Below are 13689 nucleotides of genomic sequence, written 5' to 3'. Positions count from 1 at the left end.
TTTGCATACTTATGACTTGTTTACTATTGACACTAAATTCCCCAAATGAATCACCTGAAGTGCCAGGTATAAAGAAATTGTTGGTATGAGGATATAGCCTAGAAATCTAGACGCACCCTAGCAGCAGCAAATTAGATTTGCTGCCAGGGCTAGTCTAGCAACTCTCCGTTGGCTTGTGAGCTCGAAAAATTAAACTTCTATCAGGCCAATCAAATCGTATATAGAGTCGTTAGGTGGGCTTAACATAATGATTGATGGCAGAGTTGCAACGGTTTGACTTGAATTCCCTGCTACTTGAAAACAAATAAGATGGATGTTGCTAGTGGCGAACAGTGTGACACGAGTTAAGCTTTTATTAAGTTGGCAAAAGTTTGAACTGGCCAACTAACTCCGCTGGTGGGAAACGCATGGGACTCATAGCGCTGGCCTATTGCGTGCAGAGGGAATTTGAAAGACAACCGATTATCCCGCCCCTCGGACTGAGCACTGCGAACGGTCAGTGTCCAGACCCTACATTTTAATGTGGGTCTGGCTCGTCAGGCTAATGAGGATATGGATGCTACGAGGAATTTGTGTACATTTAAAAGTCAACAGAACCTCGGCATCATAAACTGAACGCATAAGAGTAAAAATCACCGTTTGGTGCCTCTTCTATGCCTGCTCTGCGTTCAGCTGTTCACCCTATACCTGATCTGTCTATGACTTTTACATCTTTACATCCAGATCTTTCATAAATAGCTCAAAAACAACATAGAACATTTAAATAGATAGCTATATACACAATAACTTCTCAACTGAAATGCATGATTCTTGTAACAAACGGATATGTCTTTCTTCAAATTCACTCCCATGTCACATTCTTACTGAAGTCTTCAGCATGGCGGTGCTGAGTCCGGGTCACAAACCCCTTCTCCTGAGAGGACTGAGGGTGAGGCGTGGGGTTGACGGGAGATGGTCACTCTAAGGCTGGAGGCTTTGCCACTGACTTTGGACATGTGTGGAGCTTTGTCCCACATGGCTAAGGCATAAGGTTATCCATTGTCTGTTAAAACAGCAAGCTGGGTGCTTATCATCAGCATACAGACCAGGATACTTGAAAGCCCCCAAAAAACGCTCTTTGTGTTACTCAGATTGAAATTATCGTGATTACTAGTAGATTATTCATTGAGATGGTGCAGGTCATCTGATGCTTGGTCACTGGTGTCCATGTGATAGACATACACAACAGGAGTCAGGCTATGGCTTCTGTTTGAGTGTGGCCCTTTTTGTCTGTTTTGGTTGCACACTTCTCTTTTCCAACATGTCTTCTTCCTCCTCCTTGTGTGGTAAAGTGGGGTCACATTTTGATGCGGGCATAGAGTTGGTCAATCTGCTCTCTGAAGTGGTTCTTCAGCTCCGTCCTCTTGGCCTTCAACGTCGGAGTCAGCAGGCCGTTTTGGACAGAGAACATCTCTGGGTGTAGTGCAATGTCCCTTACCTGGTCACACACACAAACACAAACACACGAAAAGACACACACTGTCATACCAAAGCTTAAGGGGCTTAAAACTTTAAAAAAAGCCATCAGTCTCAGAGAGTACCTGACTACACGATGAAGCTTGTATGCTATTTAATGTGGAATATCAATAATCAGTCTTGCAAAGGACAATTAAAAAATTGACTATCAATCTATCCCAGTTTTGCTTCGGGCGAGTCACCTGCTCAAAGGACTTAAGGCCCCCTTCTTTGCCCAACCGGACAATGTCCTCCAGTATGGCGTTCTTCAGATCCTGCACGGAAACATAGTAGGCATCAGACGTCTGTGGATTTAGCTAATCTCAAATCAGTAAGGCTGACTCACAAAATGTCTCAGAAAGGAAGTGTGAAACAGAATGTATGGTAGACTAGACAGTAATTTCCTAATGCTATTGATGATGCACAGCACTGATCACTATAAAGGATATCATGATTTGTGAGTGTGTGTGTGCATGTGGTCGTTCACCTTGTTCTTGCACATCTCGGTGTATGAGCCCTCGATACCCCTCTTTTTTGCCCACCCAGGCAGAAAATCAGGATCTGGCACGACAACGCCCACAAGACAAGCCTGTGTATGGAAAAAAGACCATCAGTTCTCAAGCTGTTCTATGACTACATGAGCAGACCAGGCTCATCCACCCACACCAGTCATCCTGCTGCGGCTCACCTGAAGACTGTCTCCATGCACAAATATCTGGGCCACGGGGTCGCTGCGGGTGTAGATGTTTTCGATCTTCTCGGGGGCAATGTACTCCCCCTGGGCCAGCTTAAAGATGTGTTTCTTCCTGTCGATGATTTTCAGAGTGCCATTCTGCAGCACAGAAGAACAAAGGCAGGCTGTGAGCTGTGCACTTTTATTTGGGATAGTGTATTACAAGCATGGAAAGGCTACTGAAATTCAGTCATTACATTAACTTCTGAACTGTTACGATCCCATGATCTTGGCACTATAACTAACTGGGGTAAAGGATTTAACAAAACAAAAATGCACACACTAACTAATTTCCATAATGGTCAGAGAGATTAGATTATGAGAAACTAGCAAGTGGCACTGGCAGTATTGAAACACACTAGGGTGATGTTGACACTGTTTCCCTCACCGGTAACCATTTGCCAATGTCGCCTGTATGAAGCCAGCCATCTTTATCTATTGCCTCAGCAGTCTTCTCTGGGTCGTTCAGGTAACCCTGGAACACGTTTGGTCCTTTAACACACACCTAGAGGCACAGAAACACACACACACACACATATACACTTAAGCAGATGCATGTACACATTCAAACGTCACATGAGAATCCTTTTAATGATGTCTCTCACCTCTCCCTCTCCTTTGGCTGCTAGGTAGTTCATCTCAGAGATATCCACAAGCTTAATCAGGTTGCAAGGCAGAGGTGCACCCACATGACCTGCAGAATCAGATACAGGGCTTTCTTTACAACACTATACTGTACGTATCAGAGTGTACACTGTTCCTGCACATGACTTGGATGTGATCAAATATGTCAGATGCAAACACTCACTCATTCTCATTCTCTCTCTGTCTCTCACACACACACACACACACACAGACAGACACACAAATACATTTCCTGTGTCCATACCTGCTGTCCAGTCACCAGGTATGGACATGGAGCATCCTGCAGTGCATTCAGTCTGGCCATAACCTTCATAGAACTGGCAGAGGGAGAACACATACCATCAGAGAGCTCAAACACATCTCCTGACAGATGTTGTCATGATGCAGCATGATTCAGAGAACTGAATCATCAAACAAGGGGTCAGGTTTGTCACTATTCACAGACATGACAGAGATGGTTTTTATAAATGTTGGTTTTTATAAATGTTTTCCATATTTTTATATATCTTCTATGTTTTTTTAATTAGACCTTCAGAAGTGTGTCATTATTTTATTCCATTTTAGCAGAGTAATAGCCAGGAAAGCCAGCCCGAATTTAGCCCCGCCCACAAAATTATATTGACAGCGCAATAACTAAAACAAAAAATAACAAACAAATACAAAACGACCAGAAAACAATGCATTTGTGGAGAAGAAGGATGGTTTGAGTGTTCTTCCTACAGGATTCAATTTCACGGTAAGCTATTTTGTTGCTCTGATTGGTCATGAAACATGCCCCATAATCACGTCCCAATGGAGCAGTATACGAATCAAATCCAGACTAAAATTGAGTATGACGGCGTCAGGCCAGCAAAGTGACCCTATACAAACACATTTATTCACAAACAAGCATTAGTGTTGAAGCCAGACTCCAAATGGTGTCTATAATAGTCAAGAGGGGTAAAGAATTAGGATTTGGCAGGCCAGGGGCAAAAGAGGCGTAAAGGATCAATCAACTGGCCTAATTTTCAGTAATCTGGTTTCAATATCCGCCTGATAAACAATGGGGCCTGCTTTTCTCAGAGTTCTCTGGGGATATAAGCGCTGGGCCATGCTCACCTGGCACCCGAGGGCGGCGCGCAGGAATGTGAGGACCGTGGGAGATACCGGAGCGGCTCCAGTGATCATGAGACGCACGCGACCGCCCAGACTGGCCTGAGGAGGGCAGCAGAGAGGGAGGCATGAGGGATTTAAACAGGTGATGTAAAACAGGCTTAAATCACTTATTGCCTATACAGCCCTACAGAAATCATTATCATCATCTTGACAAGGACATGGTTTACTTGATTTTTAAAGCATTTCCTGTGGATTTCTCTAGGCTATTATCATGGTCCAGAGTCATTTTGTTGACTACCAGTCTACCTGGACTTTGCTGAAAATGAGCGTATCCCACATGCTGTCCTTCCTGACCACTCCACTCTTCATCTCTGCCTCCTTCCTCCTGGAGGCAAAGTCCAGCAGCCACCTCTTCAGTGGAGTGTTGGCCTGCCCAAATATCTGATACACACACGCACACACAAACAATCCATGATTCAACATAATATATTAATATATCAGGATTGCGACATATAAAGAAATTCTCAAAATCTGTGCAGATTTAGCATAGTCTGTTGCTGTTTGTTCATCTCAACTAGGCTAAGGAGCAACTTATTTATACGTCTGTCATTTTCTGTATTCACATGATCTGAATCGTGGCTTCAAGGGTCACCCACTTTGTCGAACATCCGGTTGAGCAAACGGGGCACTACAGGGAATACGGTTGGCTGCAGGGTCTTCAGGTCGTCCATCAGCAGCCGAATGTCCCCCTGGAAGTAGCCGATCCGTGCCCCGTGGATAAGGATGACTCCCTGGTCATTAAGCCAAAGGACAATGAGGAGCAAATACATGCTGATTGGGAACAAGATTACATCTGGATATTTACACATACACTGTGTGAACTGCACAATCACACACTAATCAAGTGTCATTATAGCTAAAAAGGACCAGATAAATGGTTTGTATAGAAGCAGCATGCCAATGTTTCATTCAAAGGTTAGAATCAGCTCACACCAATTAACTAAAACATTTTACAGATAGTTGTTATAAATATACTTGGGAAAAAAGCACATACCTCTACCACTCTCTCAAACATGTGAGCTAGAGGCAAATAGGACATGTGAATGTCACTCTGGTTCAGCATGCTGTGCACCTGGAGGAGACACACAAGAAAACACACACAGCCACACCGCAAGCGAAGACATGCCGTCAAACTGGAGGCCTACCTCCACCACCCTCTCAAACATGTGAGCCAGAGGCAGGAAGGAGATGAGAACGTCCTGATTGGAGGGCCTCAATACACCCTAACCCAGAGGGCACACCGCAGAACCAGGAAGCAGACAGGAAATGGAGAGGAGAGAAAGACAACGGGAGAGTCAACAATGTGTAGAGGAGAGGAGAAGAGAGAAGAGGAGAGGAGAGAAGAGAAAAGAGAAGAGGAAAGGAGAGGAGAGAATGAGTGTATGAGTATGTGACTGAGCAGAAAAGAGGACAAGGCCTGACTGCGGCAAGATAAAAGGAGGAGGTGGAAAATGATGAGAGAGAAAAGACATAAAAAGCAGTAACTCCATTCAAAGCAGTGAGTGAATGGCTCCCATGTTTTATCTTTACTTTAAAAAGAACAAGCTATTTTGCCAACAATGAGGATGTAGGAGGATGAGGGTAAGGACCCCTCTCTCCCTCACGCCTCATTTCCTGATAACTGTTTGATAGCCTTTGCTGGAGCCATTTGTTGTTTTGTTTGTTTTTCCCCACAGCAAGACAACAGAGACTCAGGGGCAAGCTGGGAGGCATACAGATAGCCACGGCCGGTGGTCTGGATGGACCTCCCTACATAAAAGAAGGCATTGAGAAGAGGATGCTGTGTGTGTTTGTGTGTGGGTGTGTGTGTGCTTGTTTGTGGTTGTGCATGTAGCTAGTGGACAGGACTGAGAGAGTAATGAGTTGAGAGGATGCATGTCGATGTGATTAGAGGAGGCCTGGTCTTCCCGTCACGTACAAAACCCCCATTGATTCCAGGCCAGTGATGACGCTCTTTCAGAAAGGAGGAATGTATTTCAACTGATCATCATCATCATAATCATCATCATCATCATCTTCATCATCATCATCATCATCATCATCAGTACAGTCATTCAGTCAGCTTGATGCATTTTCTGGTTTATGCTGCCATTGCAGGAGTTACATGTGTGCTGTAACTTATAGTAAGCTCTTTTCCACTTTAACAGCAGTGGTGCGAATGCAACTACTTATTTACATAACTGACTTTGTGCATGACCATGCCCATGACATGTCCTCCCAGTCAGAATTATGTATGACTACACACTAATATGCTTCTATAAAAAACAAGTGTAACTGATTAGAGGCCCTTTAGAAAATCTGTATCATTGTAAATGAAGATTTTCTCTCTACCCCAGAGGCTAGGCATTAGCGGAGTGTTGGTGCAGAGGCTAAGCATTAGCGGAGTGTTGGTGCAACGAGTTGAGCTCACCTCTGTGACTCTAATGAAAGCAGCACAGTTGGCCACCACGTTTCCGTGCGTGAGCATGCCGCCCTTCGGGTTTCCTGCACAAGGGAGGAAGAAGCAGCGGTTCAGATTACCTCTGAGCTCAAGCCAAACTCAGTTATCAGGGGAAGCATTCGACAGTGTAGCGGAGTTTAGGAGGGACAGAGACATTGTTAAATGCTTGATTGTTTGTGTGTGACTTCTTGAGCATGTGGTCTTTGAACATGAGTTGGGAGTGTGTGAGTGAGCAATGGTGGGAGGAAGCCAATGATCAAGTGGAGCAGTTCTGGTTGTAAAAGGGTGTTTTATGTCTTTGCTTCCTAAACCAGAAGTGAATGTCTACCTTCTATTTCACACATCTTCCACTCACACACAATGCTAGCTATGTCTTTCACTGTGTGAGACAGACAGACAGACAGACAGAGAGCACATATTGGATTACCTGTAGTTCCACTGGTGAAGCAGATTATGGCCAGATCCTCGGGTTTCGGGGGCTGTGGAGAGGAGCGACATAAAGACAAGTTAGAGCTGGACCTTAATGGGTCCCATCAGCAGAGCAGTGCTATGGGCTGCTTGCAGCCGGCCTACTCACCAGAGGCTTCTTCTGGTTGGCCTTGCCCAGTACCTAGGGAGAGAATGCAGAGGAAACGCACACATGTGAAATCTGTTGGACTAAATGGTGGAGAGAACACTTTAAATACAGTTCACATGGAAAAGAACATTGCTGGCTGGAAAGCACCTTTTCAGGCCAGAGAGTCTAAATGTCTCCCAGCTTATGGAAACAATCAATTACCTGATTATGTCTGCGAGAAACCACAATCGGAGCTGCCATCAAAGACTAGTGGTTGCTAAGTAACTGGTGCACAGTTTTGAGGAGTGTGTAAGAGAAAGCTGTGGATGTGATGCACTGCTAAGTAATACAAGCTTCACAATCATTTAAAACATCACAGCAAAAAGGTTTGTTAATGCAACTACTATTTCCAGCGTATCTACACTTAATGTATCTCGTTTTAATACTGAGAGGCATTGTCCTCATGCCAGTCATAATTAAAGTATGTTTTCAAGTGGACTTGAAATGAGCTTGTTTCAAGTGGACTTGGAAATGAGCTTGTTTTTAATAAAGTAGGTGCTGAAAGAACTGCAGAATTAGCAACTGCTGCACTCCACCCTGTATTAAAAAGGAAAGCCAATATCAGTGCTGAGTGACAGATCTTGAATTGGGGAAGTTAGGTAACGACGTCTCTGGAGATCTCACAGAGGTCATTTGACGGGCTGCCCCTCACCACTAGGTCCTTGAGGCTGAGGATCTCAATGCCACAGGTCTGTCCACGGGACACCAGCTCGCTATCGAAGGCCTCCATCAGTGCGATGGTGCGGACGGTGTGCTTGCGGCTCGATACGCAGTCCAGGATCAGACGTGCCTTGTCGGCCACATCACAGATGACCGTGGAGATGGAGGCTGGAGAAAAGGCATTTGTGTTACACAAGGCAAAAGCGGGAGGTGTTTTTTATCCTGTAGTTATGGTCAGGATATTTCTATCTGACTATCCCCATCCTCTATTTGGAGGCCTGGTTGAAACTGATGAGATGATTTCATATTAGTTCTAAATTTGAAATTCAAATACAAATTCTCCTAATTGAAAAAAAAAAAAAATCAATCAGGTCGTGTTAAAAAGGTTCCTATGGCACACGGGCTAGTGAGAGATTGGAAAGGGATGGGTCAACAGTAAGAGGATGTGTTTGGGTGTCAGGGGGTCTTACATACTGTGTGAAAGAGAAATACTAATACTGGCTTCAGGTCGAGACATGGTGATCTTATTGGGGAAGTATTGCTAAATGTGATTACTGTCTATTGACATAACACATTTAAATGAATTCCTCTTGAGCTGAGACTAAAATGTTTGTCCTGAGTTTACATAATTTGTTCTGAGAGAGTTATTTCATTCTTAATTAGCTAGAATTGAGGCGTGCATAACATCTCATCCCAGAACAACCTTGGTTAAAAAAAACGTTGGTTGCTTACAGAACACGCAGATCTGTCAGTCTTAATACTTCATACCAGTTGGTTGTGTCTTAAAATCCCTCTACAGACCTACCCTTCTCAATGATGTAGTCAATCGCCTCTGTGCCCAGTGTGTCGTAGAGGGGAACGGCTACCAGGGAGTATGTGTAGCACGCCAGCTCTGAAATCGTCCACTGCAGAGGAACAACATTAGGTCAGATGACTACAGAGTGCAAGTCACAGGACCCAGAGGGTCCATACCATTATTTCCTCGATCACATGACACAGCAATCACATGACACAGCAGCTGGACACTAGACCACAAATATGTCATGTGTCACAACTAAGGTCTAATGCCATGTCTGCCATGTGAATGTGGTTCAGTCTTTAATATATTCACTGGTTGAGGTTCACTCTATTTTATACAGTCTAGGGGTTCATTACATTTCGGTTATTTCCCATAGTAACTGGATGTTAATGTCTGGCATGTCTAAATGCGCTCTCATCTAGACACCTCATGTAAACGTCACAAGAAAACTCAGCTGGCATAGCAGAACGCCTGCTGAACCTATGACTTGCAGTCAGCCCTCACCTCTGGCCGATTTTGCGCAAAGATGCCGATATTACTGTCCCCACTCTGTGAGTGGCCTCTGTGGACGAGCGCAGAGCCTATATTCTCAGCCATCTCTTGTACCTGCACAGGTGAGACAGGAGAGGACACTGTGTTAGGGGCATTCAGTGACTCACCTGACAGCGGCTACTGTATGGACAAGGTATGGACAAGACTTTACCTCCTTATAGGAGAGCCATTCATAAGGCTGGTTGGGTTTTCTGGAACCCAGGCAAGGCCCATTATCTGGAGGAAAACAGAGGCATTTTACCCATTATTTTCTTCCACTTGAGACTTTCAAACTCTGGAGAAAGATCTATGGACCTCTGTAATATTTGATTAAGGCAGCCTGATAAAGTGATGAGTATAAATACTTCAAATAATAAGGTGTTCTCATGAGAGTGAATAATTCTTAATGGTTCAAAATGTAAGTTCTACTTACTAGATACCCTCACTCCTCGTGTGAACACTTCGTACATCGTGCGTGCGTCTTCATAGTAACAAGTCATCAATTCTTTGCCCTCATCCAGTAGAACAGAGCGTCTGACATGCTCTTCTCCCTGCCAACACAAACATGCACATGTCTGTGAATAGTGTCTCGCCCCAGGTAGAATGTGATGGCATAATGGTCTATGCATGTCTTCACGATAGTGTGAATCTAAGGAACAGAAAGGATGAAGAAATGAAAACTTCTAACAGGCTCCAGGAACCATAGACTGCAGCAGCAATATGTGCTCAGAGGAGGTGGATTGATGAATCCCTGATTAGGCTCTGCACTGAATATATACTCATAGTTACTGTGAAGAATTGTAATGGATGGCTCTCACTGATGGGTTGAGTTTCAGTTGGCCTTCAGTTGGTCCCACCAAACTAAAATCAAATTGATGTATTGTAATAACATTGAACAACACTTAATAATATGGAGCCGTCACAACTAGTTTTAATAGTTTTAAACAATACTAGTTAGATAGAACAGTAATTCGACACATTCATGAATGCATGGACCAGCACCATATAGTAACAGTACATGCCAAATAGTCTTTCAAAAGCCACTAAGTCATGCTTACTAAAAACCTTTAAGGGGCACATACCAGACTGGATGCTTTAAACAGGAAATAAGTCACTCTCGCTTCCTGTGGCAATGTACACATACACGCACACACTCACACACACACACACACACACACACACACACTGTGCACATGTTGTGTCAGTATGTGTGAGTTGCTGGTTCTTGTCTGGTTGGTCTAGTTCTGATCTACGGTAACCTTTTTCAACATCAACATGAAACCGTTTGCAAGTATATTGTCTATTGTCTAAGTGCAAACTCCACTAAATTCCTGCCATAACCTTCTTCTATAATGTCCTCCTGGGTTAAATTAACTAGGTCATCTCAGGTGAGGTCCAATCCAGCTATTAGCCCGGTCAGCCTAACACGGTCACATCTCACAAGTCCACACACCGCAGCAGCACACCCTACCACAAACTCACGACAACTGCAGGTGTTTTGGCGTCCATTTAATGACGCAACAATGCCAGAACACCTCAAGCAATAACCTCTGACAGACAAGCAGTTGCCATGCCACCCATTCCCCCCCTCCCCCATGGAGAGACAGAGAGAGAGAGAGAGAGAGAGAGAGAGAGAGAGAGAGAGAGAGAGAGAGAGAGAGAGAGAGAGTCTGTCTGTCTCCATGACAACTGTGCTTTGAGGAGCAGGTCTTGTGATAGACCCATAAGAGGAACTTGACTAATAGCCGACAGCTACAGTTTGTGATTGGACGCCACAGATCGCCTGTTTTGGAGCGGTCTGAGTTTTTGCATAACACTGTGACTGCAACAGGTCCGGTGCAGATGACTCCATCATCTGTTTCTGATCAGCAGGGGAGCGGGGCTGATGTCATCTGCTCAGTGACTGGGCGGCAAAGGAATCAATTGGACACAACGTCGGTGAAACAACACAGATGGCCTTTCCCTTGTGATGTTAGTGCAGTTAAAGGAGTCAAGCAAAAAGCACAACTAGCCAAGGCGCAATAAGCTCCTCTGCATATGTGAATGGGTGTGCCTGATAATTCCATACTTGAGCATAATGTTGTACATTTTTTATTTAATGAAGAGATGCCTGTGAGTACCTGTGAGCAGTTTGAATATGCAAGTACTGTGTATATAAGTGTGTGTGTGTGTGTGTGTGTGTGTGTGTGTGTGTGTGTGTGTGTATCCACTATATTGATCTTTATATTGATCTATTGAGAGAACGTCAGAATATCTTCACCTCTGTGTTTGCCTATCTGACTATGTACAGATTTCATTTTAGCCTTCTCCTGTGCATGGTCAAGATTAAGTTTGTTTCTGTCAGCAAATGTTTATTATTTCAGCTAGTGTGTATGTGTGCCTCTGAGCCTATACAGTATATATAGTTTTGAAGTCTCTATGTGTATCTATATGGCTCCTCTTCTGCTCTCCTCCACCTGCAGGCCCGCCGTGTTCTGGCCCTCTGGTCCGCGTGTCACCGGGAGTGACCCCCCCCCCCCAGTCCCTACATCAGGTCAGCTCCGGAGCAGCTGCCACTGCCCTGCATCTGTCACCACCAAACACTTCTGGGACCGCAGCCAGCGGCCTCCGCCATGATTCCACTACCTCCCAACACACACACACGCGCACACCCACACACACCCTACTTCCGGAGACCATCTCCCCACCCCTTTCATTCCCATTCAAAAGGACACACATGTCTGTGGACCGTAAAAAGGTAATAATGCTTTCCTTTCTTTAACACAGTGTGTTAGGATTGGAGATGAGGCTCTTGGAACAGGGCAAAGAAAAATACTTCTCAGAGAAGATAGAAGTGAAATAAAGAGAAAGAGAGAGAGAGAGAGAGAGAGAGAGAGAGAGAGAAAAACAAGAGGGAGAGATAAGTCATTCAATCAGGAGTTTGCTCCACAATGGATATATGCATACAACAACGTGGCTATATGACCCCAAGCAACACAGAAAATGAGAGGGCTGGACAAACAGCGCAGGGAGGACCAGGCCAGCTCTCAGAGTGGGCATTGTCGCCCAAGACAAAGACAACACCAAGCAGAACAAAAGGAACACAAAGATTGTTTTTGTGTGCGCTTGTTTTTAGGGGAACAAATCTCACTAAGGTCAAGTTCTACTGTACCACCAAAAAACAAAACAGACTTCTTTTGTTGTAGGGAAGCAGTTGTCTAACAAGGCACATACAGAACAGTAGCACGCCTACAAGCTTTCAGAAGACATTAAGTCAGACGCCCACTCACACCACTAGAGGAGCACACACACACACACACAATCTCTATCCAAGCTCGATCTAGGCATCCAGACACCCACACACCGGCACCAACATGTATGGACACACACACACACACACACACACACACACACACACACACACACACACACAAACACACACACACAGTTACAAGTCCAGGCACATAGCAGATGCGGTCTGTAGGTATGTGCTGTTGGCTCAGAGGAGCAGACTGTTGTTAAATGTAGGCCAGAGGCTCAATGGCGAGAGCAGCTGTAGCCTATAGTCCATATTTAACCTGTAGATTTTTTAGCTATTGTCTCTTTCACACACACCCTCTCACTCTGTCCCCCTCAACACACTATCAGAGTCACACACTTGCCTCACGTTTTATATTCATGCTAATATTATGAGAGCAATTCATAATAATTATATTGTCTCACCCACAGACAGAATGACATCTCCAGCCTCAGTGATAGAGGGATAGTGAGATGCAGTCGGGTGGGAACCGTGGTTCTACCTGAAATAATCAGGCTCGTTCAGGAACACCTGGAACAGCCATACAAGCAGTACCTACTGGAGGTGTTTAAACATTTAAACACAGGTAACATTATCATAACAGTCACCCAACTCGATCCTAAAAATAGAAAAGAACCCTAGAAAGTCTAAATGGGCAATATAATATTCAGCACATTTAATACTGGAAAAGACAGCCATAAGGAGAAGATTTAGGGCAATATGGATGGCAATATGAAACCGTGGTTAGTGATGAAATCTGCAGTTATGTAACACAGGTCATAGCTTCATAGCTGACTGGAATTTGTTTGTAACACCAACATGGCAGTTGTCTAGATATATCCCGCCTTTTCCTGTAATGTAAGTAACAGGAAACGTTGCCTCCTCATTCATTCACTTGAATAGGAAAAATGTGAATAGGATAGCTTGGTTTTGTTTAGCCTGAAGTCAAAGTTTGAAAGCTTCCATTTACAATCCAAATACTACTGAATGGGTAATGAATATCATATATGGGCTTGCCAGCCTATTCCCACCCTATGGAGGTGACAAGAGGGCTGACTAAAACTGAAGTTGACATGTCTCAACCCTGTGAAGTACTGGTAAACCGAAGAGGAGAGACAGACGGGATCACTGCCTCATCTGAAGCTTTAGACAGTGTCCTCCAGGGATAGAGGAGCGTCAACAAAACACAGGTGCCAGACACACTCACGCTGCACCCTAATCTTATCTGACAGTAGAACTCTCACACACACACACACACACACTTTTCCTGAGGCTGAGTGTGCAGTGTTCATTAACTAATGAATGAATTCAGTGATCACTGCAAACTGTGTAATAAATG

At 44.4% G+C, this 13689-nt stretch overlaps 2 protein-coding genes across 5 annotated transcripts in view; one reads left to right on the top strand and one right to left on the bottom strand.

The window, feature by feature from the left end:
• Positions 1-715: 715 nt before the first annotated feature.
• acsl1a (acyl-CoA synthetase long chain family member 1a) overlaps positions 716-13689 on the bottom strand; it is a 25219-nt gene continuing 12245 nt past the window's right edge. For 3 of the 4 annotated variants that reach the window (XM_042096776.1, XM_042096785.1, XM_042096758.1), the window contains exons 3-21: positions 9507-9624; positions 9246-9310; positions 9047-9148; positions 8549-8648; positions 7736-7911; positions 7045-7077; positions 6895-6946; positions 6438-6511; positions 5173-5250; positions 4624-4758; positions 4274-4408; positions 3971-4066; positions 3117-3189; positions 2833-2921; positions 2616-2732; positions 2183-2326; positions 1982-2083; positions 1698-1769; positions 716-1477 (exon numbers count right to left, since the gene is read on the bottom strand). In XM_042096776.1, coding sequence (XP_041952710.1) covers positions 1337-1477; positions 1698-1769; positions 1982-2083; positions 2183-2326; positions 2616-2732; positions 2833-2921; positions 3117-3189; positions 3971-4066; positions 4274-4408; positions 4624-4758; positions 5173-5250; positions 6438-6511; positions 6895-6946; positions 7045-7077; positions 7736-7911; positions 8549-8648; positions 9047-9148; positions 9246-9310; positions 9507-9624 — 1902 coding nt within the window. In that variant the 3' untranslated portion in view covers positions 716-1336. Of the gene's footprint in view, positions 1478-1697; positions 1770-1981; positions 2084-2182; positions 2327-2615; positions 2733-2832; positions 2922-3116; positions 3190-3970; positions 4067-4273; positions 4409-4623; positions 4759-5021; positions 5100-5172; positions 5251-6437; positions 6512-6894; positions 6947-7044; positions 7078-7735; positions 7912-8548; positions 8649-9046; positions 9149-9245; positions 9311-9506; positions 9625-13689 lie in introns of all 4 variants that reach the window. The other variant, XM_042096768.1, reaches the window with a different exon arrangement.
• helt (helt bHLH transcription factor) overlaps positions 12799-13689 on the top strand; it is a 20347-nt gene continuing 19456 nt past the window's right edge. The window contains exon 1 of the mRNA XM_042056669.1: positions 12799-13540. The gene's annotated coding sequence lies outside the window, so the exon portion shown is untranslated. The remainder of the gene's footprint in view (positions 13541-13689) is intronic.

The sequence above is a fragment of the Alosa sapidissima genome, chromosome 1 (assembly GCF_018492685.1).
Source record: "Alosa sapidissima isolate fAloSap1 chromosome 1, fAloSap1.pri, whole genome shotgun sequence".
NCBI lineage: Eukaryota > Metazoa > Chordata > Actinopteri > Clupeiformes > Clupeidae > Alosa > Alosa sapidissima.
Note: the sequence above shows the minus strand (reverse complement) of the source record. Positions and strands in the feature narration are given on the sequence as shown.